Below are 23,847 nucleotides of genomic sequence, written 5' to 3'. Positions count from 1 at the left end.
AGTGAAATTCCAAGTTAAAAAGACTCCTAAATGGGGAAGATACCTTTTGAAACTTTCTGAATAAATAAATAATTAAATATTAAAAATTAATACATTCTAAAAATTTATATTTTATATAGCAGAGTTCTACATTTGTAGAACTCTACCTATTATGTAGGGATTCTAGAGGGAGGGCATCACCCTATAAAAGAGCCCAAATGTGATTAAAGTAAAATAGTAAAAATAATAAAATAAAAAGGTAGCAAAGAAAAATGAAGAAAGAGGTTAAAGATAGAGTTTTACACTAACCAAATGAAAAACCCTAAAGGGGCGTCACCCTCTAGAGAAGCCCACAATTATTTAAGACTAAAAAATATATATATAGAAGAAAAAAAGAAAGAAAGAGAGAGAAAAAAAGAGAGAGAAACTCATGGGAGAGGAGAGAGAAAGGAAAGAAGGAAGGAGGAGACAATTTTCACTATGTGCCAAAATTTTAATTGTATACATGTCGATCTACTGAAATCATCACTACAAGAAAATAGGTTATTAGCGACGGAATTTAGCGACAGAATAATTTTGTCGCTAGTTAGCGACGGATTAACGAGCGAAACACATTCGTCGCTATAATCAATGAAATTTACGAAAATAGTGACGGAATATATTCTGTCGCTAATTAGCGACGTATTTTGCAAGGGAATATTTTGTCATCACGGATGCAGCATTTAGCGACGACGGTTGCGACGAAAAATCTTTTGTCGCTAATTAGCAACGGACTTGGCGACATAATATATTCTGTCGCCATTTACGTGTTTTGATTTACGGCAGCTTAGCGACGGAATTAATCTGTCGCTAAGTCGTCGCTAATTGTCGCATAACCCTAATCCCAACCCTCTTTTCCTTTTCTTCTTTCGCTGCTTCCGCTCCCGCCAGCCTTCCGCCGTTCGCCATTCGCCGGCCCCACCGTCCACTGTTCGCCGGCTCCACTGTTCGTCGTTCGCCGCCGCCCGGAGACAGGTAATTTCTAAAATACCTTAAGGGGGTCGGGCCCCCTGCGTGTTCCGGCAGGGGGTCGGGCCCCTGCGGTTTCGGTAGGTCATTGGGTACTGGGTTTCTCAAGGCTTATGCAAGATGTTTTCATTTGCCTCAGTTTTTTTTTTTTTTTGTGACTTCATTTTAAAACAATGTTTTTTGCAGATTTCTCAACGGAACCCGCTTGTGCTCAGCCACCCGTGGTAAGTAAGTGACAAAAACAATGCAAATCGGGTAAATACCCGTGCTGAGTAAGTGATGCAAGCGCATCACATGTTATTTAATTTATTAGATGTAAACTTTATTGTTCACACACTCACTTAGTTGTTGATATTTAGGGTTGCTTTGTTGGAGTTCGCAGATCATGCTGAGCATGATTTTAATATATAAATATAAAAGTGTTCTTATTTTTGAAGTACAGATTCCATGCTAGGCATGATAGTAATTAGTGGAATATTGAAGTGTGTTTGCTGCAGGTACATGTTTGTCATTTATTTGATATGAATGATTACGATGTATTGCAATGTTTGATGTAATTGTATCCATGCTTGCATGTAGTTACTTTCAATTTGATTATGACTTTCATGAGAAATTGTATAATGAAAGCATGTTTTAAATTATTGTATCGTGTCATTAATAGTTTGCACATGAAAATATTAAGTTATCAATGCATGCATCATAATTCTTGTTATTGTATGACATCATATATTGCATGATAAATTTGATATTTTCTTCATCATAGCATTCTGATGATTCTCTTTTAACTGGTTAGGTTATTATACGTAACATCATAAGAAAATGACTGCAAACCGTGAATGGATGTACCATAGGATAGTGGACAATGAGTTATCGCATGAATATATGAATGGTGTTGAAAGGTTTATTGAATTTGCAGCGGCAAGTGTCAGTACAGTGGATCCCACAGGTCGGATTAGGTGTCCCTGCAAGATTTATAAGAATAATCGATTTGTAGAACCTCATGGCGTTAGACATCACCTATACAGGAAGGGTTTTGTGAGTGATTATCAGAATTGGATGTTTCATGGAGAAGAATTTAGAAACAATTTTAATGCATTGGTGAATGTGGTGCACGATAATCCGTATATGGATTTGATATTTGATGTCGCAGGAACAGAACTGGGTTCTGCTATGAGTCCTAGTGGTGTAAGAACTGCCGTAGATGAAGAATCACCAAACGATGCAGCTAGTAGATTTTATGATTTACTTAGAGATGTTGATGAGCCACTTTGGAACGGTTGCGAGAGTCACACTATCTTGTCTGCAGTTCTTCAACTAATGAATTTGAAGTCCGAGTATAATTTGAGTCAATCATGTTTTGACCGTTTGTGCATGATTGTGAAGAGTATGTTGCCCAAAGATGAGAAATTGCCACAAAATTTCTATCGTGCAAAAATTATGATCAACGCTCTAGGTATGGGGTACAAAAAGATTGATGCTTGTCCAAATCACTACATGTATTTCAAGGATCAGGAAAACAACATATCATGCCCATCATGTGGGCATCCTCAATTCAAGCCAAAGACAAGAGGCAATGGTAGCACGAGATCAAAGGAAGTTTCATACAAGTCACTCTGCTACTTTCCTATCACTCCTAGATTGCAACGATTGTATATGTCTTCAAGGACAGCTAAACACATGAGATGGCATGCAAATAAAGTATTGTAATACTTGATGTGAATGACTTGAATGCATTGTAATACTTTATGTGAATGACTTGAATGTATTGTAATACTTGATGCGAATGAATGGGTTGTATTGCAATACTTGATGTGAATGATTTGAATTATTTGAATGCATTGCAATACCTAATGTGAATGATTTGAATGCACTGCAATACCTGATGTGAATGATTTGAATGCATTGCAGTACCTGATGTGAATGATTTGAATGCATTGCAATACTTGATGTGAATGACTTGAATGTATTGTAATACTTGATGTGAATGACTTGAATGTATTATAATATTTGATGTGAATGAATGAGTTGTATTGTACTTGATGTGAATGATTTGAATTATTTGAATGTATTGTAATACTTGTTGCGGATCATTTGAATGTATTGCAATACTTGATGTGAATTATTTGAATGTATTGTAATACTTGATGCGAATTATTTGAATGTATTGTATGACATTTGTTATTTGTTAGAATATGGTTCGTGGAGGTTACAGTGGTCGTTCATCCAGTAGTAGCCAGGCTCAGCCTTCATCTTCACGGGCTCCAGTGATAGGTATATCATTTAACTAATTGGGTGCTTGATTAGTTGAAATGCACATTCTGAGAATTTCTAACGTATTTTTTTACAGATGATGTTTCTCCTGTACACGACCCACCTACACCAGTTGATCACACAAGTCAGGAGCCAATACAGGATGCATGGTCTTTTCAGTCTGGCACAAGAAGACTCATTCGAATAGTGTATATCGATAATCGACCATAATTATTTCGTTTTCAATTATTGCATATCTTATAAATATTTTATATTGATATTTACTGTGTACCAATTCACACACAACACGAGGTTTGAGCCACAAGAAGTAATACGCGAGATTAAGAATTCACTTCTTCAACATCTACCAAGACCAGTCGCTCAATGGAAAGAGTATCCAAAAGAGGTGATAGATAGATTGTGGTCCTAATTCACGGTATACAGTTGTTTCTCATAGTTAATGTGTTTCATATTTAATTTTTTTTTAGTCATGTCTACTAACTTTCTGAAAATATTTGTAGGCTTCGAATCGCTTCGCAACTACGGTGGAGGAAAATGATGCAAGGAAGGTGTGGCAGAAGGTGACTGTCAATCGATTTGCAGACATGCTGCACAATATGAAGACTGCAGCAAAAAAAGCATCTGCCGAAATAGATGATCCACTACAGTGGAAGGGCCATGGCTCTATTACTATCAGGAGAGATTATTGAGATAGAATGTGCGATAAGTGGGCGGGGGATGCATTTCGAAATCGTTCTGCGAAGGCTACACAAAATCGAGCGAAAATGCCCGAAGCCCATCAACACACAGGTGGATCTAAGACATTTGGGAGCCACCTGAAGAAAATGGTAACTCATTAATATATAATATTAATTTTATAAGTATTGTTGCAAACTTGTTAACTAAATCTTTTATCATTTAACTTCGCAGGAAGCAGAAAAAGAAGGCATTGTACCATATAAGGATGTGTTTGTTGAAATACATAAACGGAAGACCACGGGAGACTTTGTATCAGAGAAGGCAAGAACGACAACGGTATGTATTTATTCTATTAATAATCATTGCAATATGCAAGTTATCATAATGTTATCATTAATTATTAATGCATACTTTAAACATTATTTTGTAGGAGGCATATGAGCAACAGATGGTAGAGCGATATGACAATGACGCTACTCAGCATCCATCATTTGATCCTGCAGCATGGGTGACTGCAGCAGGTGAACCCAAAAAGGGTCGTGTGTTCGGGTTTGGGAGTAATATGAACACTTCATCTGTTATTGTTTCTTCCAGTTACGGCTCACAGACTTTTTCCGTCAACATAAGCTCCAAGCAGCAGCCTATTCTTTCCGGTGATGATGTACGTCAGATCGTTAAGAACACAATGCGTGACTACTTTCATGAAACCGTCGTCGATGTTCTCCGAGTTGAGTTCAATAGTTTTTTGCTGAATAGGGGAACTTCAATTGTAGGTCCCTCTCAGGTATGAAAGTTTCATGCAATATATTGCATGTCGTTAGATTTCATGTAACTTTGATTGCCTTAACATATTCAGTTTTTTTGACTGCCTAGGACACATATGAGCATGCTATAATCACATATTCAGTTTTTTGACTGCCGTAGAACACATATGAGCATGCTAGAATCACATATACAGTTTTTTAACTCCCTTAGAGCACATATGAGCATGGTAAAATCACATATACAGCTTTTTAACTGCCTTAGAGCACATATGAGCATGGTAAAATCACATATAGAGTTTTTCTGACTACCTTAGAACACATATGAGCATGCTATAATCACATATTCAGTTTTTTGACTGCCTTAGAACACATATGAGCATGATCGAATCACATATATAACTTTTTGCCTGCCTTAGAGCACATATGAGCATAGTAGAATCACATATAGATTTTTTTGTCTGCCTTAGAGCACATATGAGCATGCTATAATCACATATAAAGTTTTTTGCCTGCCTTAGAGCACATATGAGCATGATAGAATCACATATAAAGTTTTTTTGACTGCCTTAGAACACATATGAGCATGCTATAATCACATATTCAGTTTTTTAACTGCCTTAGAACACATATGAGTATGCTACAATCACATATTTAGTTTTTTGACTGCCTTAAAACACATATGAGCATGCTAGAATCACATATAGAGTTTTTTACTGCCTTAGAACACATATCATTCATGATAGAATCACATATAAAGTTTTTGATTTGCCTGCCTTAGAGCACATATGAGCATAATAGAATCACATATAGAGTTTTTCTGACTGCGTTAGAACATATATGAGCATGTTATAATCACATATTCAATTTTTTGACTGCCTTAGAACACATATGAGCATGATCGAATCACATATATAGCTTTTTGCCTGTCTTAGAGCACATATGAGCATGGTAAAATCACATATAGAGTTTTTCTGGCTGCCTTAGAACACATATGAGCATGATATAATCACATATAGAGTTTTTTTACTGCCTTAGAACACATATCATTCATGATAGAATCACATATAGAGTTTTTTGTCTGCCTTAGAGCACATATGAGCATGATAGAATCACATATAGAGTTTTTTTACTGCCTTAGAACACATATGAGCACATGATAGAATCACATATAGTGTATAATTTATTTCAATATATTTTGTTTATCAATATTGACTATTCTTTTCTTGTGTAGGTTGCTAGCGGTAATCAGCGTAGCGGAGCTGAAGGGACAGATCAAGGCAATGAATAAGAAGACGCACAAAATCTTGGCGATGATTAGATTAATGTGTTGAATTTGTTCTATTTTTTTTGTTTCGAAAATGTAATTGTTGAATTGTAAATAATTAAACTGGAACGATTAATTGTTTTAGTTTCCTTTTATATGAATTTTTATGTGTACTTTGTTTTTTATTTGCAGGAAATATAAATTGTACAGAAAATATAAATTGTAGCGTTCTCGATATTTAATTTTCAAATAAATTTTTTTATTTTTTTTCTTGTTTGTGACGGATTAGCGATGGATATATCCGTCGCTATACATATAAGTTAGCGACGGCTTAGCGACGGTTGTAAACCCGTCGCTAAGCCGAGGTCGCCGTTTAGTACCGGCGGATTTGTGACGGAATCTGTCGTTCGTTATTTTATCGCAATTAGCGACAGAACTGGCGACAGATTTATTTTGTCGCCAGTTAGCGTCGAAAAAAATGCGACGTAAGCTATCCGTCGTTACTTCATCGCTAATCCGGTTAGCGACAGAATGAGATCGTCGCTAATTCACTGTTTTGTTGTAGTGCATGCATTTAACATGTAGAGGCTATTTCATGCTCAGATTTGATTAGCATGTCAATTTTTTGTACATGCATAAATATTACAAATGGATGCAATAAAATCAGATTTATTGAACTAGTATGTATACTGTGTGTATATATATATATATATATATATATATATATATATATATATATATATATATATATATATATATATATATATATTCATCGATTCAGACATGTCACGTGTACTTGTGAACAGATATGTCTGACTGTATATATGGGCAGATCTACCAACAATATATATGGGCAGATCTTGACATATCTGCCGATTTTCATAGGTGTGTAGATTTGATCCAGATTTACTGAATTTTTTATGCGAATCTCATCAAACTGTGTCCAAGTAGAGTCAATTCGAATCAGATTTGCCGAGTGAAGGAACTAGACATATCTGGACCGGATCTGCTGAATATATATATATATATATATATATATATATATATATATATATATATATATATATTCAGATTTGTCTACTATTCTTAATAGCTATCATATTGAATGTATTTTTTTTTGAAGTTGTCATATGAAACGTGTTCTTAAGAGTTGTCTATTGAATGTGTTTTCTTTTTGGAGATGTCATATTCTTTTTTTGAACTGACATATGGAATGTGTTCTTAAGAACTGTCTATTGAAGGTGTTTTTTTAAAGAGATGTCATAGTGAATGTTCTTTTTTTTAGAAACTGTGCATGATATCAGACCCGAAAGTATATTGATTTCGGGTACTAACCAAACCCAAAATATATGCAAAACTGGGTGTTGATCAGACAAAAACATAAACAATTTCTGGGTACTAATCAGACTCAGAATACGTGAAGAATTGGGTATTGATCAGACCCAAAACATAGGAAGTATTGGGTATTGATCAGACCCGAAACTACCTAGTTTTTGGGTACTGATCAGGCCCAAACACATGCGGTATTAGGTGTTGATCAGACCCAAAACATTTGCAGTTTTTCGGTGGCTGATCAGACCTGAATACATGCTGATCGGATTGGTTTACACGAGGATGTTGATCACTATGTTTATAAGACTATCATCAAGCTGTGTTTATATATGTGCAGAAAATCAGTGATGGTTAAAAATGATTTTGAAAATAACTATGTTTGAATAGCTGTATGCGTGTATATTTTTTTTACATAAATATATTTCAGCAGAGTATTTTCAGCATGTTATTTTCCTGCATAAATATGCTTCCGTAGAGTATTTTCAGCGTGTTATTTCTTTGTATAAATATACATCAACAAAGTATTTCTAGTATATTATTTTTTTGTATATATATATGCATTAAACATGTGATTTATTCGATTTTCAGTGGGCTGTTGTGGGGCAGACCAATAAATGTGCAGCATTGTTCGTTGTCCACTGCCTTTGACTGCATGTTTCTGCATGAGAAACATGTTGCCACCAACATGCCAATGTTGTCTTAACAATGTTGTCTTATATATCGTGGCAGCATAGATATGACTCGGAGGTTATGTTCGATATCTCGAGCATGCTCAAATTTGTTACATGAATGGCAAAAGTATTTATTGGTTATGTATGCTCATGCAATTGAATATCAGGTTGTCATAGATGCGCATATCATGAACACAAAATTTCTGAAGTTATTTTTATGTTGCATTAACATAATCATGTACATGTTTGGATGTTATGCATGAGATGAATTATGAAAGAAAAATACATGTTGCAGGCATTTATTTGTATGCATATACAATTTGTTTTATATATGCATTCTTGTTGTGTGTGAATGAATATGCATTGTAAACATGTTTGAATAATTGTATGTTTGCATGTTCATTGAGGATTTTGCATAAGATACATCGATGGTAAGATGTAAACCAGTGTGAATCCTAAAAGAGATAAATAGTATAATTAATACATTTTTTTTCTAAATGTCCCTTAAACAGTGTGAATTCTGGATGATAGTTTTGAGAAAATCGTGAGGATACTAAAACTCTGTGTGCGTTTGTACCTCTGAACCCGATAAGGTGGTTCACCTCCCGGTCATAATTTTAGAGAGTTTTTGACCACTTTGCCTAGGTGTGGTGTTGTAGACACAACTGTTGTTATTGGTATACCAAGAAAGTGGCATAAGTGAATGTTGATTGCTAATGTTTCGATGAATGATGTTGATTCTTAATATCAATCGACGAATAAGTGTGAAACCTAATAATAAAATACAAATTGTGTATTAAGCTACAACTAGAAACCTATCTTAAACTTCGAAAATTGTATTACATGTTTTGAGTATCTGTGGGTTTAACGAAAAGTGAAACTAAAATTGTGTGCATTTAATAGAGATATGCATACAAAAAAGAACTTTAATAATAACTTAATAAATTGTTTATGCATGTGCATTGAAATCATGCATATTTACTTTTCTGCATTAGTCCATGCATTCTATTTTTTGTTTCATGTGAGAAATTGTTATTGTATGATAATTGTTTTCAAATGCTTGAATAGTAAATGATTTAGGAGATTATTGTTGTTATATTTCTTCTGAATACTTTCATAAATTTGATTTATACTTTTTCCTGTCTATTTAGATTTTTAGAGAAATTCTTATAATGAATCTTTGATTCTTACCCAGTACTTCGTATGTTTTTCACAGAACCTGAAGCTCGGTAATGAAGATGACTGCATCGAGAAGTCTACAAGATCACGTAACTTATGTTATTCTTTAACAGTGTGACTCTGAGATTTTATGCTTTAATTTAATTATGTTCTCAAACTTTGTTTTTTTATTAATAAAATTAGTTATTTTGATTGGTCGGTTCAATGTAGAGATCCTTTATGGTTTAAAATTTTGTTAAGTCTGTGACGCCCCGAATCCTTCGGTTTTTGTTTTCACAATTATTTTTAAAAAAATCACTTTTCAACGAAGATTAGTTGGGGCCGTTATAGTTATATATGTGGGCCAAGTCCATGTCAGCCCGCGGGTTACTAGGCCAGCCCAACGTGCTTGAGCTATTTATTACTTTTTAATAATATAAAATTTTTTAAAAACAATTAATTGCATTCAATTATTTTCAATTTTAGCATAAACCAAATATGCAAATCCTTGTTTTTCATTTATGTTCAATTTTAGAAAATCAACAAGATAGGGCAGAATTACAATTTTACAATTGTAGTATTTTTTTTTTAGTAACAAAAATTGACCTTGCTTGCATGACCCATCAGGTCTCTTTCAGTTTCAAGCAACACCCACTCAGTCTATGGTTTCCAAATCATCAGCATTTCCAGTCCTCCCTAAGCAGTTCTAAATCTCAGAAGATACAAATATGTTGAATCTATGGAAGTAGAAACAACTGATGAATCTTCACTGGGAGTCTCATCAGCAACAGTCCAGACAGCTCACATGCTGGATGACTTCAGGTAGAGATGTGGTCTACGATGCTGGTAAAGGGAAAGGGGAAAAGAGAAACAAAGTTAACGGTTGACTGTATGAACCCCTCTAATATTCAGCACCATCCGCCTTAAAGAAGGCTGTGCCAGGCTTTGCAATGCACCAGAGACACTTTCACCACAATGGTTATTGTAACCACATCTCATATCAGCAGCAGGATTTGAAGTAGGGATGCAAATGGGTCTGATCCAGGATGAAAGTTGTGCAATTTTTAGCTGTTCCAGATCCGATTCTGATCTGAATCCCATGTATTTATCTGAATCCCATGTATTTAGCTCTTTCGGATCCGAACCATTTGCATTCCTAATTTGAAGACCCAGCAAGACAAATAAAAAAACTCGAGATAAATGGGCACAAGTCCATAAAGAAAATCCACAGGTCCAGACTCTGATGGCGGAGTCTGAATTGCACATGGTATATCAGTGGGTCAGCTCATGCGCGTCATTGCCAACCTTGGAAGCAATTAGACTTTGATTCCACCAAAAAAACCTATACTCCTCTGAGAACACATGGAAATTACCTCAGATAGTGGCATTCTCATCCGTGCTGAGTTTATCATTGACAAATCAATCTCTGCTACAGCTAAGCCAGTTGTCAATCGGTCTACAACAACTCAAAAAGCACTGTCAGCTATGGTGTATTGTTATTTGAACAATTTAGCAACTGATAATTACATCATGTCAAGAAATGTGTTTTTTTTATCTTAGGTAACCAAACACAGAAAGAGCACAGTGCTAGTTGTAAATGAGACATGATACCATGCACGCATAGTAAATGACTAAATGGTTAACTTATAGTAGCCTATGCAGTCAAAAGCGCTAGGTAGACACCTAAAAAGACTAGTCGGTACCCTGATTAAAATATACATAAAGATATGTTTAATTCTTTTGGTAATAAGATGTTTTCATCAAAATATACAATTACACATGCTTTCACAAAATATATATAACCAGAACACACACACACACACACACACACACACACACACACACACACACACACACATATATATATATATATATATATATATATATATATATATATATATATATATATATATATATATATATATATATATATATATATATATATTCATAAAATATTCAATATAATCAACAAAATATACTTTCAGAATTTTTATAGAAAAATTTATAAATCTCACATATATACAAACAAAAATAGCACATATATATCTTACTTTCAGCTTTTAACAGAAAAATTCATCAAAAACAAATTCACACATATGTATATAACATAATCATTTAAAATTAACCCCCTTCCTTCATACGTTAAAAAAAATATAATAATAAAAAATAACTAAACTGCCCTTCTGCATAAGAGAGGGCAGCTTAGTCGCTGACCAGGCACCCTAGTGGATGACTAGTCGGCAAAATTGGTACATGTTAAGGTACCCACCTAGGAATTGCAAAGCCTACGTGTTTTACTTGTACCTAGGCTGAATAGACGGACTTGCCGGCGCTTTTGACTACATAGGTAGTAGCAATCAAGAGATTTCAATCCACAAAGGGTTGCTATCATCATTGCTTTGTAGGTGGTGTACAGTTAGCCAAATTGAGACTCAAAGTTTAGAGTGTAGACTATTCATAATGGCTACAGTTAATCCATAAAGTCCCGTGTAGGATACTGAGACATGCAACGGTGGCTTAGTTTAGTGTATATTTTCTGGGTTCTGATAATAGGCCCTAAAAGTTTCTCCTAATGACATAAACACCAAATCAGCCTCAAAGAAAGCCACCTCTACATTGTTCTCCCATCTTCAAGGGTTTGTTACTTTCTATTGAAGGGACATTTGGCTGTTTAATATTACAGATGGATCTCAACATCAATATGATTTGGCAAAAAAGTATGCCACATGTGACTAGTTTAGGAATACAGTTGAATATCTAATGAGAACCAAAATATCAATAGAGAGTTCCATTATCACATTTAAAATGGCTAGTACATCAATGTGCAGTTAATTAAACTTGCCAATTTGCACATAATCCAGGCTTGAAATATCTTGTGGGTGTTAAAAGGATTGAATAATATTTAGCACAGACATCAATAGTGGACTTGGGCCATTAGAAGAAAGAGTCCATGGAGAATAGGTAAATCAAAGACTCTGACCGTTTAAACACAGCAGAAAAATGTACACTTCAGGATACCATGTTTTTATGGCCACAAGTGTTGACCAGAGAGCAGAGGAAGATACGGTTTAGGATACCGTGTTTTTATTGGCAAAAAATATTGACAAGACAGCCTAGTGCAAACCTCAAAAGTTGATATTAACAACTGAAGTTAGAGCTTGTGGGGACATCATTTTTTTATGACAATATCACACAAGAGTCAATCGAATGAGGTATCACAAGTGTAGAAAAAAAATTGGTCCTGCTTGTCTTATTTAATTAATTGAATAAATCTACTATTACTGACTTTTTTCCCACATTTATTTAAGTACTGCAGTATGCTGATTGTGTGCCAATAATTGTTATTAAAGTTTTCACTTGCATTTGTGTTTTGTATGGTAATGCGGAGGAACTGGTGTGTAACAATTGTGAAGGAGCACTATGTTGTGATCTCTAGTGCTCACAGTTTCGCTTGCTCCTCATCTACATATTTTTATAGGTATGGCTAGTTGTTTGCGTCTTGAAAACCACTTGCTGACCATCTCATTAGTAGGTAATGAGACACGATCCTGTGCCATGGTTACCTACAGTGCATTTTCACATCGGCACATGCTGTAACTCGCTATTGGTTCATATTGCCCACTTCAGTAGTCTAGACTGCAGACCTATTTTGATTCATAGAAGTGAATATGGTCTCATTTGGGCTGACCACCTATGATGCCAGGGAAAAAAACACTTAGGTCATGTTTTATTAAGTAGATACAGGAATGGCGTACTAGTGAGACCCATTATGCATCAACTAAAGTCATGTAGTCTCGCCTGTCATAAGGACACTTTATTTAGCATCTGTATTCCATGTCGACACAAGACACTCTGAACATACCAGGACTTAGGGAGCGTTGATTGTGCATCCCGTGGGACACTGGTGCAGCAAACACCAGAAGCACAGACATGCTGTTCCAACACATCCCGTGGCGTTCCGGCGCCTCCCGCCCTCCCCCCCCCCCCGGAGGGGTCTTAAAAAAAAGAACGTTGAGACAGTGTCCTGGACAAGAGCATGTCTGTGCTGGACAGGACAGTGTTCTGTCCAAGCTTGGACAAGCAGTCAAACGCGCCCTTCGTGGACACAGTCAAATCAATGTCAGACACAATCAACAGTGTTTCATTAACTTTTTATCCTTTTATCACGTGCCTTCTTTGTCTTTTAAAATCTGTCATCAATCATATTACATTTCAATTAAAATTGTTGTTCAAGAGCTTGCACTTGAGATGATATTCAGGTTTCATTGCTTTAGGTTACGATATAGATATATAGATATATACATATATGTATATATACATAAATAATACATGCATGTGTGTCTGCACCTGCGCATGTGTGTGTGTGGCTTGGGCATGTGTATACGGCTGTGTCCCTATCTCCTAATTTTTGAGAATTGTCATGTCATACCAAGCATATCTGCATTATGTCCCGATCCATACCGGTTTCCGTGTGACACAGTATCACTGGTCATGGTTAGTTGTAGCCTATAGGAAACCAAAATTGCTTTTAAGCTAGTATTAATTTCTCCTTAAATATATTTAAATGCACCTGTTTTACAAAAGATTCATAAATTTTACCCATATCCTAAGGATTCATTTGGATCTTAAATTTTAATAAGCCAGTCTTCTTTTTTATTTAACACTTGATCAACTACATTGTTTTTGGACATATTTTAATCGCATTTTTCAGATCCAATCTCATCATCCTTAGTTTAGTTTGGTCCTTAATTATTCCAAGCCAATCTATGATTTTGGGCACAATAGATTATTTAGATCCAGAATTAAAACTTTTACTGCATAGAGCGTTGGGATGATGTAGGTGACTTAGCAATGCAGGGCTTGGTTTAGTGGCATACTAGTAAGATTTTAAAAGACCATGCCTATTCCTAATATGCATTATTAAATTAATCCTCTACGTTTACAGGAGAGGGACCCACATAAGACCCAGTCTCCCTAAAACTTTCTGAGTCAAACCCACCCCGTCCAGTGGCCCTCAGAAGACCTAAAAAGCCTAAAACTAGGGCATGGAATATTGAAGAAGAAAGAAGAGAGGAAGACGTGCAATATAAAAATAAAAAGAAGAGCAGGCAGTGCGTAGAAGGCCGATATCAAATAATGCAAATCAAACTCAAAGACCTGAGAGTTAATGGGCTCTTTCCTCAGCAAGTTTTGAGATTCAAGCTCCTTTTTAGATATGTCTTCCAACTTATGTTACATGATTGAAACATTAATTGGCTTTTATCTAAATTATGGTTATGTATGTTTTGATCAGGATGTTTAATGTTATATTGGGCCTTTTTTTTAGCTGCTACTACTTTTAGTTTCTAGTGAATATAGCTCATATTTGATTAGGAAGCTGTATCAAATATATTTTCTGTTAGGTACAGGTTTATCTTACTCAAAAACTACTGTACATATTATTTCATTTATGTGAGGTAAACATGATTAATAATGATTTTTTTGCCATTATCCCTTACAGATCAGAGATGTACTTATGCACGCTTAACTGAATCAACATACTCTTTTTGCCATTTCATCAAAATACACGTATTTGCAAGATCTATATCTGTTATCATGTTATCAGATTAGGACCTGGTTCAGAACTCACATCAGATAAATGCATCGTGTTTTTGATGCAGGGCAGGACCCGATTGGGCCCATCGTGCCACTCGATCCACCACGCAGGGCAGAGGAAGGACCCCGTGAATATGACTCACTTGCAGGGACGGAGCCACGACGCAGGGAGGTACCCCTGCGCACCTACGTCAGGCGTGGTGGAGCTCGCACGCCACAGAACCAGCTGCAAAGAGATACTGACCCGGGTCGTGGGTCGGATCCAAATCTGGACCCACGACCCGGTCCAACAAACAGTCTTTAAGAAGCCCTGTCTAGGGTTGCGTGAAGGCAGAGAATATTGAAACTCCAGCCGTCTTCTATCTTCTGCAGTTTTCCTGTTTTTTTCTTTCTGCCTATTGTCTTTTTTCTTTATTCTTTAATTGTTATTGAATTTCCTTCTGTTATTGAAAACTTTGTTGAGTTTAATAAAGAGGTCAGCCACTGTTTCACGGTGGCCATTGTTTCACGCCTTCTCCAATACAGCTGCATCAAAGTGGTATCAGAGCCGCACCTGTTCTTCACCAGCGAGATGGCTCTTGAAGCAGGGACCGATCCGGTGCGCAGCGAGGAACGTGAGGAGGCTCGCAGCGAAGATCCGATGCTGCGTGTGATGGATGTACTTACAAAAATCCAAGAAAATATGTTGCGGATGAGCAGGGATGTTGCCAGTCTATCAAAGAGAATGGATGGTTTCGATGAACGACTGGTGGGCCTTGAAGCATCCGGGCCACAACCCCTAGTCGCAGGAGCAGATCGGGTGGATGGCGTAGCGACAGGCGTGAACCCTGTTCAGTCTTCAATCTGTCTGTCGACCCAACCCCAGCACAGTAATGTTCCTTCGCTCCTAACGGCACCAATGCAGACTCCCAATCCGGGTACTTGCCAGCAACACCAGGGAGCCCCGATGAGCAGCAACCCCCTGGTAACAGCCCCACCGTCCAAACCGCGCCTCCCTGTGTTGGGTTCGCAGGTAGGACCGACCCTGCAGGACCCCAGCCGTGTGCAGGAGACACCTGCTGGGCCCGGCGAGTGGTCGCGCGTGCCTGGGGCTATGCTGCAGGTCGACCCAAGCCTGCAGGGTCCCCGCTTTGCGCTGGGCCCACCTACAGGTCCAGACTCGTGGCAGGGCACCACGCACGATGCGCAGCACTTGAACCTGGGTCGACAGGGCCCCAGCGTCACGCTGGGCCCAGTTATAGACCCAGGCCTGTCTGTCCGAATTAGGGGAGAGTCATCGCTCCCTCCCGATCCCGCACGGAGAGGCTCCGAAATGGTACCTCTACGAGCAGGAGCGGGCCAGACCCATTTGGAGGGACCTGACATCAGAGGGTCCAACTCGGTTTTTGTTCCAGCAGGGCACAGGCCCGTTTCGTTGGGACCAACCCTTGGGTCCCAGGGAGCGGGTTTGGGGCTAGGCCACCCGTACCCAACCTACCTAGTTGGTTCAGGTGCGCGGGCAACCCCGCACCAAAACCAACCCAATAATTTTGACCTACAAAGTAGATCTCATGCCGACCCTAGCCCATATCGGACCCGGACGGAGCTCCAGTTTGGATTTGAGCCGGGTCAAAACCTGACCCATAATCTCTTGGATCGGGGATCGAGTTCAGACCAAGCCTATTATCCCCAAAACTCGAACCTCGATCCTTCCCATCCATATCTGGGTCCGACGAGTAGTGTAGGAGTGGGCCCGAACCACATCCCATCGAGCGAGTCAACCCATCCATATACCCATCAGGCCCCATACCCATACCCAAACCCAAACCAACCTGTTTACCCAAACTTGACCCAAAACCCAATCCAGTATCCGGCCCAACTCCATACTCCTAACCCACAACCATATCATACCAATTCTACCCGTCCGGAACCAGAACCTCAACCGAACCCTCCCCCGAACCTTGGACTTCCCGTCGTTCCAGTACCACAATACCGGCCGCAGATGGTGCCCGTCCACGGGCAAACCCGACCGAGGCAATGTCAGCAGGAACCGGCGCGCCCCGACCGCCGACCCCCCATCGGGAGAGGTCGACAGCACCAGCATCCCGGCGAACAATATCGCCATACGGGCAATGAAGCAACATGGGACGACGACCTTTTCTGGAACGAGCATCATGCAGGAATAGTGGAGCCGCAACAACAGAGACCACCAGACCACTCCTCCACCTATGGAGTGAAATTGGATCTTCCGGAGTTTGCGGGACGATTCGATGCGGAGCAGTTTTTCGACTGGTCTTATGCAGTGCAGTTCTTCTTCGATTATCACACAGTTGCTGAACATCGTCGTGTCTCGTTAGCTTCTACACGATTGAGAGGCCTAGCACAGACATGGTGGGTGGAGCTACAACGATCAAGGGAGCGGCAGGGATTAGAGTGCGTACAGTCGTGAGAGGAAATGCAAAGACTGATGCAGTCAAAGTTCGTGCCTTCGGATCACGCCGAGCGAGCCTACAAGGAATACCTGACCCTGCGCCAAGGTTCCCGAGCTGTAGCCAAGTACACCGCGGAGTTCCATCGTCTGTCCCTGCGTGTGCAGATCGAGGAAACGGCTCGTCAGTAGGTCACGAGGTACATTTCGGGTCTCCGCCCTGCTATCTCTGATGATTTTAGTTGTGTCACAGTCGAAACATTAGATCAAGCCAGCAGTTATGCCATGAACATCGAGGACAAGCTGAAGCGAAGGCAGGAATATCGGACAACCCGTACTGAGGCCTCCAGCCGACCCAAGCCCAGTTTCCCAACCAGGGGAGCAAGCTCCCCTAGTGATTCAAAACCTAGGACAGACCTTAGCAAACCTGACCAGTCAGGTCCAGCTTTCCACACCCGGTCCAAAGCCAAACCTACTGAGTCGACCCTTCGTTGTTTTAGGTGTCAAGAGTTAGGACATGTCGCGTCCAAGTGTCCGACCATGAGCAAGAACACCCATATGGTTGAAGGGATTGTCGAGTCTGCAAGTGAGAGTGATAGTGATGACAATTCATTAGTTGAGGTTGAGGATGAGAGGGGAGTTATAGAGTTCGACGGCAACGTCGAAAGTTTGTTGTCCATCCGTCATGTGTTGACCACACCCCGAGAATCGGCTCCATTCAAATGGCTAAGGAATAACATTTTTAGGACCCGCTGCAATTGTGAGGGTCACGCTTGTGATGTCATCATTGACACCGGAGCATGTGAGAACATGGTGTCTGAGAGTGTGGTGTCTACCTTGAAACTCAACACCGAAAAGTTGTCCCAACCCTATAAGATGGCCTGGTTCAAGAAAGGAAATGAGGTTCCCATCACTCAGCGTTGCCTAGTCCGGTTTTCCATGGGGGAACACTACCACGATGAGGTGTGGTGTGATGTGGCCCCTATGCATGCGTGTCACATTCTTTTGGGACGTCCCTGGCAGTTTGATCGCCAGACCACTCACGATGGCCGCAAGAACACTTACTCTTTTATCTTTAATGACCATAAGATCGTCCTTCTACCTATCCGGGAGACAGGTTTCCCCACAGTGGACAAACCTGAGCGAGTTCCCCGACTCGCAGGTCTCTAGTACCGGCTTTTCCTGGACCACTGTCAGGAAGATGGCTATTGTTATGCCCTGGTGGCTAAGCCAGTGATGAGTTCGTCTGTGTCCATTCCCGCGGACATTGCCCCTCTTCTCGAGGAATTCCGCGACGTTATGCCGGATGACCTTCCTGATGGATTACCTTCAACAAGGGTGGTTCAGCATTCCATTGATTTTGTGCCCGGGTCGAGTCTACCCAACCTTCCCGCTTATCGCATGAACCCCTCCGAGCACACTGAGTTGTTAAGACAGGTTCAGGACTTATTGAAAAAAGGTTTTATTCGTGAGAGTGTTAGTCCTTGTGCCGTGCCTGCCTTACTCACTCCTAAGAAAGATGGGTCCATGCGCATGTGTGTCGATAGTCGTGCGATCAATCGCATCACAGTCAAATACCGTTTTCCCATTCCTCGTTTAGATGATATGTTTGATATGTTATCCGGTGCCTCCATTTTCTCTAAAATTGATTTAAAAAGTGGATATCATCAGATTCGTATACGCGAAGGAGACGAGTGGAAAACGGCATTTAAGACACGTGATGGATTGTACGAGTGGTTAGTCATGCCGTTTGGGTTGTCTAATGCCCCCAGTACCTTCATGAATATGATGACCCAAGTCTTGCGTCCGTGTCTTGGGAAGTTTGTTGTCGTCTACTTTGACGACATCCTGGTCTATAGTTCTTCATTGTCTGATCATTTGAGTCACCTGCGTCAAGTCTTAGATATTTTGAGAAAGGAAAAATTGTATGCCAATGCCAAGAAGTGTGAGTTTATGACATCCAGTGTCGTGTTCTTAGGGTTTATTGTGTCTTCCGATGGCGTCAAGGCAGACCCTGCTAAAGACCGAGCGATTGTCGATTGGCCTACCCCAAAGACTATAGGAGAAATCCGTAGTTTCCACGGGTTAGCCACCTTTTACCGACGTTTCGTGAGAAATTTTAGTACTCTTATGGCCCCCATCACGGAGTGCCTAAAAGGTACTAGCTTTCATTGGACGCCAGCGGCTAGCAAAGCCTTTACGATCATCAAGGACAAAATGACCAGTGCTCCTGTCTTAGCCCTCCCAGATTTTAGTGCAGTCTTTGATGTTGAATGTGATGCCTCTAAAGTGGGGATTGGCGCCGTCTTGAGTCAGAATCGTAGGCCTGTCGCCTTCTTTAGCGAGAAGTTGACTCAGGCCAGGTGCCAATACTCTACTTACGATGTCGAGTTCTATGCCGTTGTACAAGCCCTTCGTTATTGGAGGCATTATCTCATTTATAAGGAATTTGTCTTGTACACGGACCATGAGGCATTGAAGTACCTGAACAATCAGAAAAAGTTGAGTGCTCGTCATGCCAAGTGGGTCAGCTTCTTGCAGGAGTACACCTTTTCGCTTCGGCATCAATCGGGTACCCTGAACAAGGTGGCTGACGCTCTTAGTAGGAAGAACAGCCTTCTGATGACTATGTCGGTGCAGATCATTGGTTTTGAGCAATGCAAAGAGTTGTACCCTACGGACCCTGATTTTCACAAAGTCTGGGAAGGGTGCACCTCTTCAGATCGCAACCTCGACCCCCGTTTTTGTATTCATAATGGTTACCTCTTCCGTGGTAACCAATTATGTGTACCCAATTTCTCCCTTAGACTTCAGTTGATTTCTGAATTACATGAAGGAGGGTTAGCAGGGCATTTCGGGCATGATAAGACGTTCGCTCTATTAGATGAACGATACTTTTGGCCCAAAATGCGCAAAGATATTGTCAAGTTTATCCAAGGCTGTCATGTGTGTCAAGTGTCCAAGGGTCATCGTCAGAATAGTGGTCTATACACCCCGTTACCCATTCCTGAACGACCGTGGGAGCATGTATCCATGGATTTTATCGTGGGCCTTCCCCGCACACCACGTCGTTTTGATTCCATTTTAGTAGTTGTTGACCGGTTCTCCAAAATGGCTATCTTTGTTCCGTGCAAGCGCACCACTGATGCCTCTTTAGTCGCCTCATATTATTTCAAGGATGTTGCCCGTTTCCACGGTCTACCTTATACAATCACTTCCGATCGCGACACGCGTTTTATGAGCCACTTTTGGAAATCGTTATGGGCCCTGTTGAAAACTAAGCTTCAGTTCAGTAGTGCATATCATCCCCAGACTGATGGCCAAACCGAAGTCGTGAACCGCACCTTAGGAAATTTGTTACGGAGTCTAGTGGGCGAAAATGTCAAAACTTGGGACCTCGTATTGCCCCAAGCCCAGTTCGCCTATAACAACTCCATTAACCGTTCTACTGGTAAATCTCTGTTCCAAGTAGTGTATGGTCGGTCTCCCACCCATGTCGTTGACCTAGCCCCTGTATCAGATCTCTCAGCTCCAGCTCCGGATGCCTTTGATGCCGTTGAGTATATGCGTGACGTTCACAGACAAGTTCGGGCCAAACTTGTTGAAAGTTATGAGACCTACAAAGCTTTCGTAGATCAGAGTCGTCGTGATGTCCAGTTCGAGGTCGGTCAACTCGTCTGGGTGTATCTGCGTCCAGAGCGTTTTCCTGTAGGCACCTATAGCAAATTAAGTCCTAAGAAGTATGGCCCTTTTAGGATCCTTCAGCGATTGGGTTCGAATGCTTACCTCCTTGAGCTGCCCGATGATTGGCATATTTCCCCTATTTTCAACGTGGCTGATCTATATGCTTACTGTGGCAACAACAAGTCGACAGAGCCGACTTCTTCCCAACCAGGGGAGAATGATGCAGGGCAGGACCCGATTGGGCCCATCGTGCCACTCGATCCACCACATAGGGCAGAGGAAGGACCCCATGAATATGACTCACTTGCAGGGACGGAGCCACGACGCAGGGAGGTACCCCTGCGCACCTACGTTAGGCGTGGTGGAGCTCGCACGCCACAGAACCAGCTGCAAAGAGATACTGACCCGGGTCGTGGGTCGGATCCAAATCTGGACCCACGACCCGGTCCAGCAAACAGTCTTTAAGAAGCCCTGTCTAGGGTTGCGTGAAGGCAGAGAATATTGAAACTCCAGCCGTCTTCTATCTTCTGTAGTTTTCCTGTTTTTTTCTTTCTGCCTATTGTCTTTTTTCTTCATTCTTTAATTGTTATTGAATTTCCTTCTGTTATTGAAAACTTTGTTGAGTTTAACAAAGAGGTCAGCCACTGTTTCACGGTGGCCATTGTTTCACGCCTTCTCCAATACAGCTGCATCAGTTTTGCAGCACATATAATGTTGTTATCTCACTTATTTTAATTAGCCTTGGATTTGAATATCTTCAGTTGTTCTCAGTAGATATTGTTCAACTTTGGCATGCTTACTTCCCTCCCCATTTCATCAAGTGATCATGCTAGAGGCATAAACAGTCATGGATAGTTATGGATATGATATCCTTCCGAATGAGAAAAGAGAACTTCCCTTCTCTCAATTGAAGAAATAATTGGAAAATAAAATGAAAGGTACAAAAATGACCCTTTAAATGAGGTGTCACAAACTTGTTATTATAAACATTATCAACCAAGTTTGAACATTAAAATGCTCCACATAAAGTGGTAATCAATTTCCAGATATATACTACAGTGGACAAAGTAACTGCTAACGTCTATAAGTAATGATTTTATGTCTAATTGCAACTGCTACTAATGAAAACTTCCAAAGAAATTCTAACCTGGCAGACGAGAAATAATGGTACCCCATGGATCAATAATTAGTGCATCACCATAGCTTTCCCTTTTCTCATTGTGGTGCCCAGTTTGTGCGGCAGCAACGACCTAAAAAAGAAATGTTTAAAAAAATAAAAATTCATAGTAACATTTATACATGACTCTAGAATGTGTATGATGCAAACAAATTACTTGTCTAGAATTTCTTGACATATTTGTAAGGATAAGGTGTCCATAAGGTCAGTGACCTGTTAAGAATGGTTTAATGGCCATAATCCTCAATTATAGAAATTATGTTGGCCATAATCTTAAATTTATGGAAATTACCAAACCTGTTCAGGAAGGGCCTGTCAACGGTTTGGAATAAAGAGGACTATTGCATGAGGTGGATGCACTTCTCATGCATGTTCATCATTATGCATGGCATTGAAATTATAAACAAATTCAAATTACTAACATAATGAGATTAAAGGGAATCAATTACATGCATGATAGAAGGAATTTCTGGATTGAGATGTGGTGTTTCAGCAAATACGTGAACCGCTCTAGTCCCTTTATATATATTGGGATTATGAAGGGAAATACAGCAAAAGAAGGAAAATTCCTATAATTCTTGAATATATAGAAGAGACTGTGAATACCCACGTATTTTGGAGATTGTCAGTTAATGAAATTCCCCTCCATGCCTTACGTTGGTATCAAAGCAGTAGGAAACTGAAGCTGCAATTTTAGGAACGAATTGGGTATGCTATTACACTATTGATCTCCAAAATCATAGGTAAATTCCTAGAAAACACAGGATTTACTTGTATTTTCTTATCATGTTTCCTTCATAAATCCACCTTATATCAAGGGGCTGGAGTGGTACACGATTTTGGTGAAACACACCACTTGATTTTGGAAAGGGAATTTTTCAAATAACCACCAAAGAGTTTGGTCTAATTCATTTGCACACCAAAAGTTTGGAAATTTTCAACTTCCCACCAACGTTTTTACCTGGGTTAAGCAAATGACACCCAAGTCAGTTACCTCCAACAACTTCTGTTAGTTATCCATTGGAATGACCATTCTACCCATACACATTTCCCAAATTAAAGAGACTACAACATCTCTCTCTCTCTCTCTCTCTCTCTCTCTCTCTCTCTCTCTCTCTCTCTCTCTCTCTCTCTACAAGCATGGCAAGGAAACAGGTTGGGTCAAGCTTGATACAGCAGCAAACCTAATTTTTGAAGAATAGGTCTTATTATGGATCTGGTTCACCACAACCTTTTGTCTAAGATCTGGTTATCAAATGAGTCAATCTAGTAATGGATCCATTGAAAATATGAAAAATATATTGATTTCTATGTGGAAAATGGGTTAAGATTATATCCAAGTTCAACTTAGGTCAGATTAGATCTTTTTACTAGAGTCTGACTGACCCAATTTCAACCAAGCCTCTTTTCCCAATTCCATATGGATTTGGATATACAGTATCTGGATATGATAACAATATAGTTCAGATCTGGTTCATACTGACAGGGAATCTGACCCATTTAGCATTTCTAATACCCAAACCTAAAACCTGCTCCATAGCAGTTCTGGTTTGTTTAATGCTAATTTTAACTTTGTTAATTCTTGTATAGGTTCATCTAGATGGCTTATATAGAATTTATGTAGCCCTTGTATAAAAAATATGTATTGATCAGTTTTTTTTACAGCTATATAATTTGTTTTCAAGTTATATAATTAGTTTCCAAGTTATTTAATTAGTTTTCAAGTTATATAGGTTGATACTTATTGAATATGACTCTAAATTCATTGGATTATATAAAGCATTGTCTCAGTTTTTTTTTTAATTCTTTGAGTTTTTTATAAATTTCTGTGTTAATATATATTTTCTTATATACATTTT

The 23,847-nt window shown here is 39.5% G+C and overlaps 1 protein-coding gene across 1 annotated transcript in view; it reads right to left on the bottom strand.

The window, feature by feature from the left end:
• Positions 1–9,613: 9,613 nt before the first annotated feature.
• LOC149823468 (Nitrilase/cyanide hydratase and apolipoprotein N-acyltransferase family protein) overlaps positions 9,614–23,847 on the bottom strand; it is a 43,078-nt gene continuing 28,844 nt past the window's right edge. The window contains exons 7-9 of the mRNA XM_090018854.1: positions 21,959–22,061; positions 10,499–10,581; positions 9,614–9,968 (exon numbers count right to left, since the gene is read on the bottom strand). Coding sequence (XP_089874980.1) covers positions 9,927–9,968; positions 10,499–10,581; positions 21,959–22,061 — 228 coding nt within the window. The 3' untranslated portion in view covers positions 9,614–9,926. The remainder of the gene's footprint in view (positions 9,969–10,498; positions 10,582–21,958; positions 22,062–23,847) is intronic.

This window comes from Nuphar pumila, chromosome 10 (genome assembly GCF_984573655.1).
Source record: "Nuphar pumila chromosome 10, dmNupPumi1.hap1.1, whole genome shotgun sequence".
NCBI classification, from domain to species: domain Eukaryota; kingdom Viridiplantae; phylum Streptophyta; class Magnoliopsida; order Nymphaeales; family Nymphaeaceae; genus Nuphar; species Nuphar pumila.
This window is presented reverse-complemented; position numbering and strand designations above follow the sequence as displayed.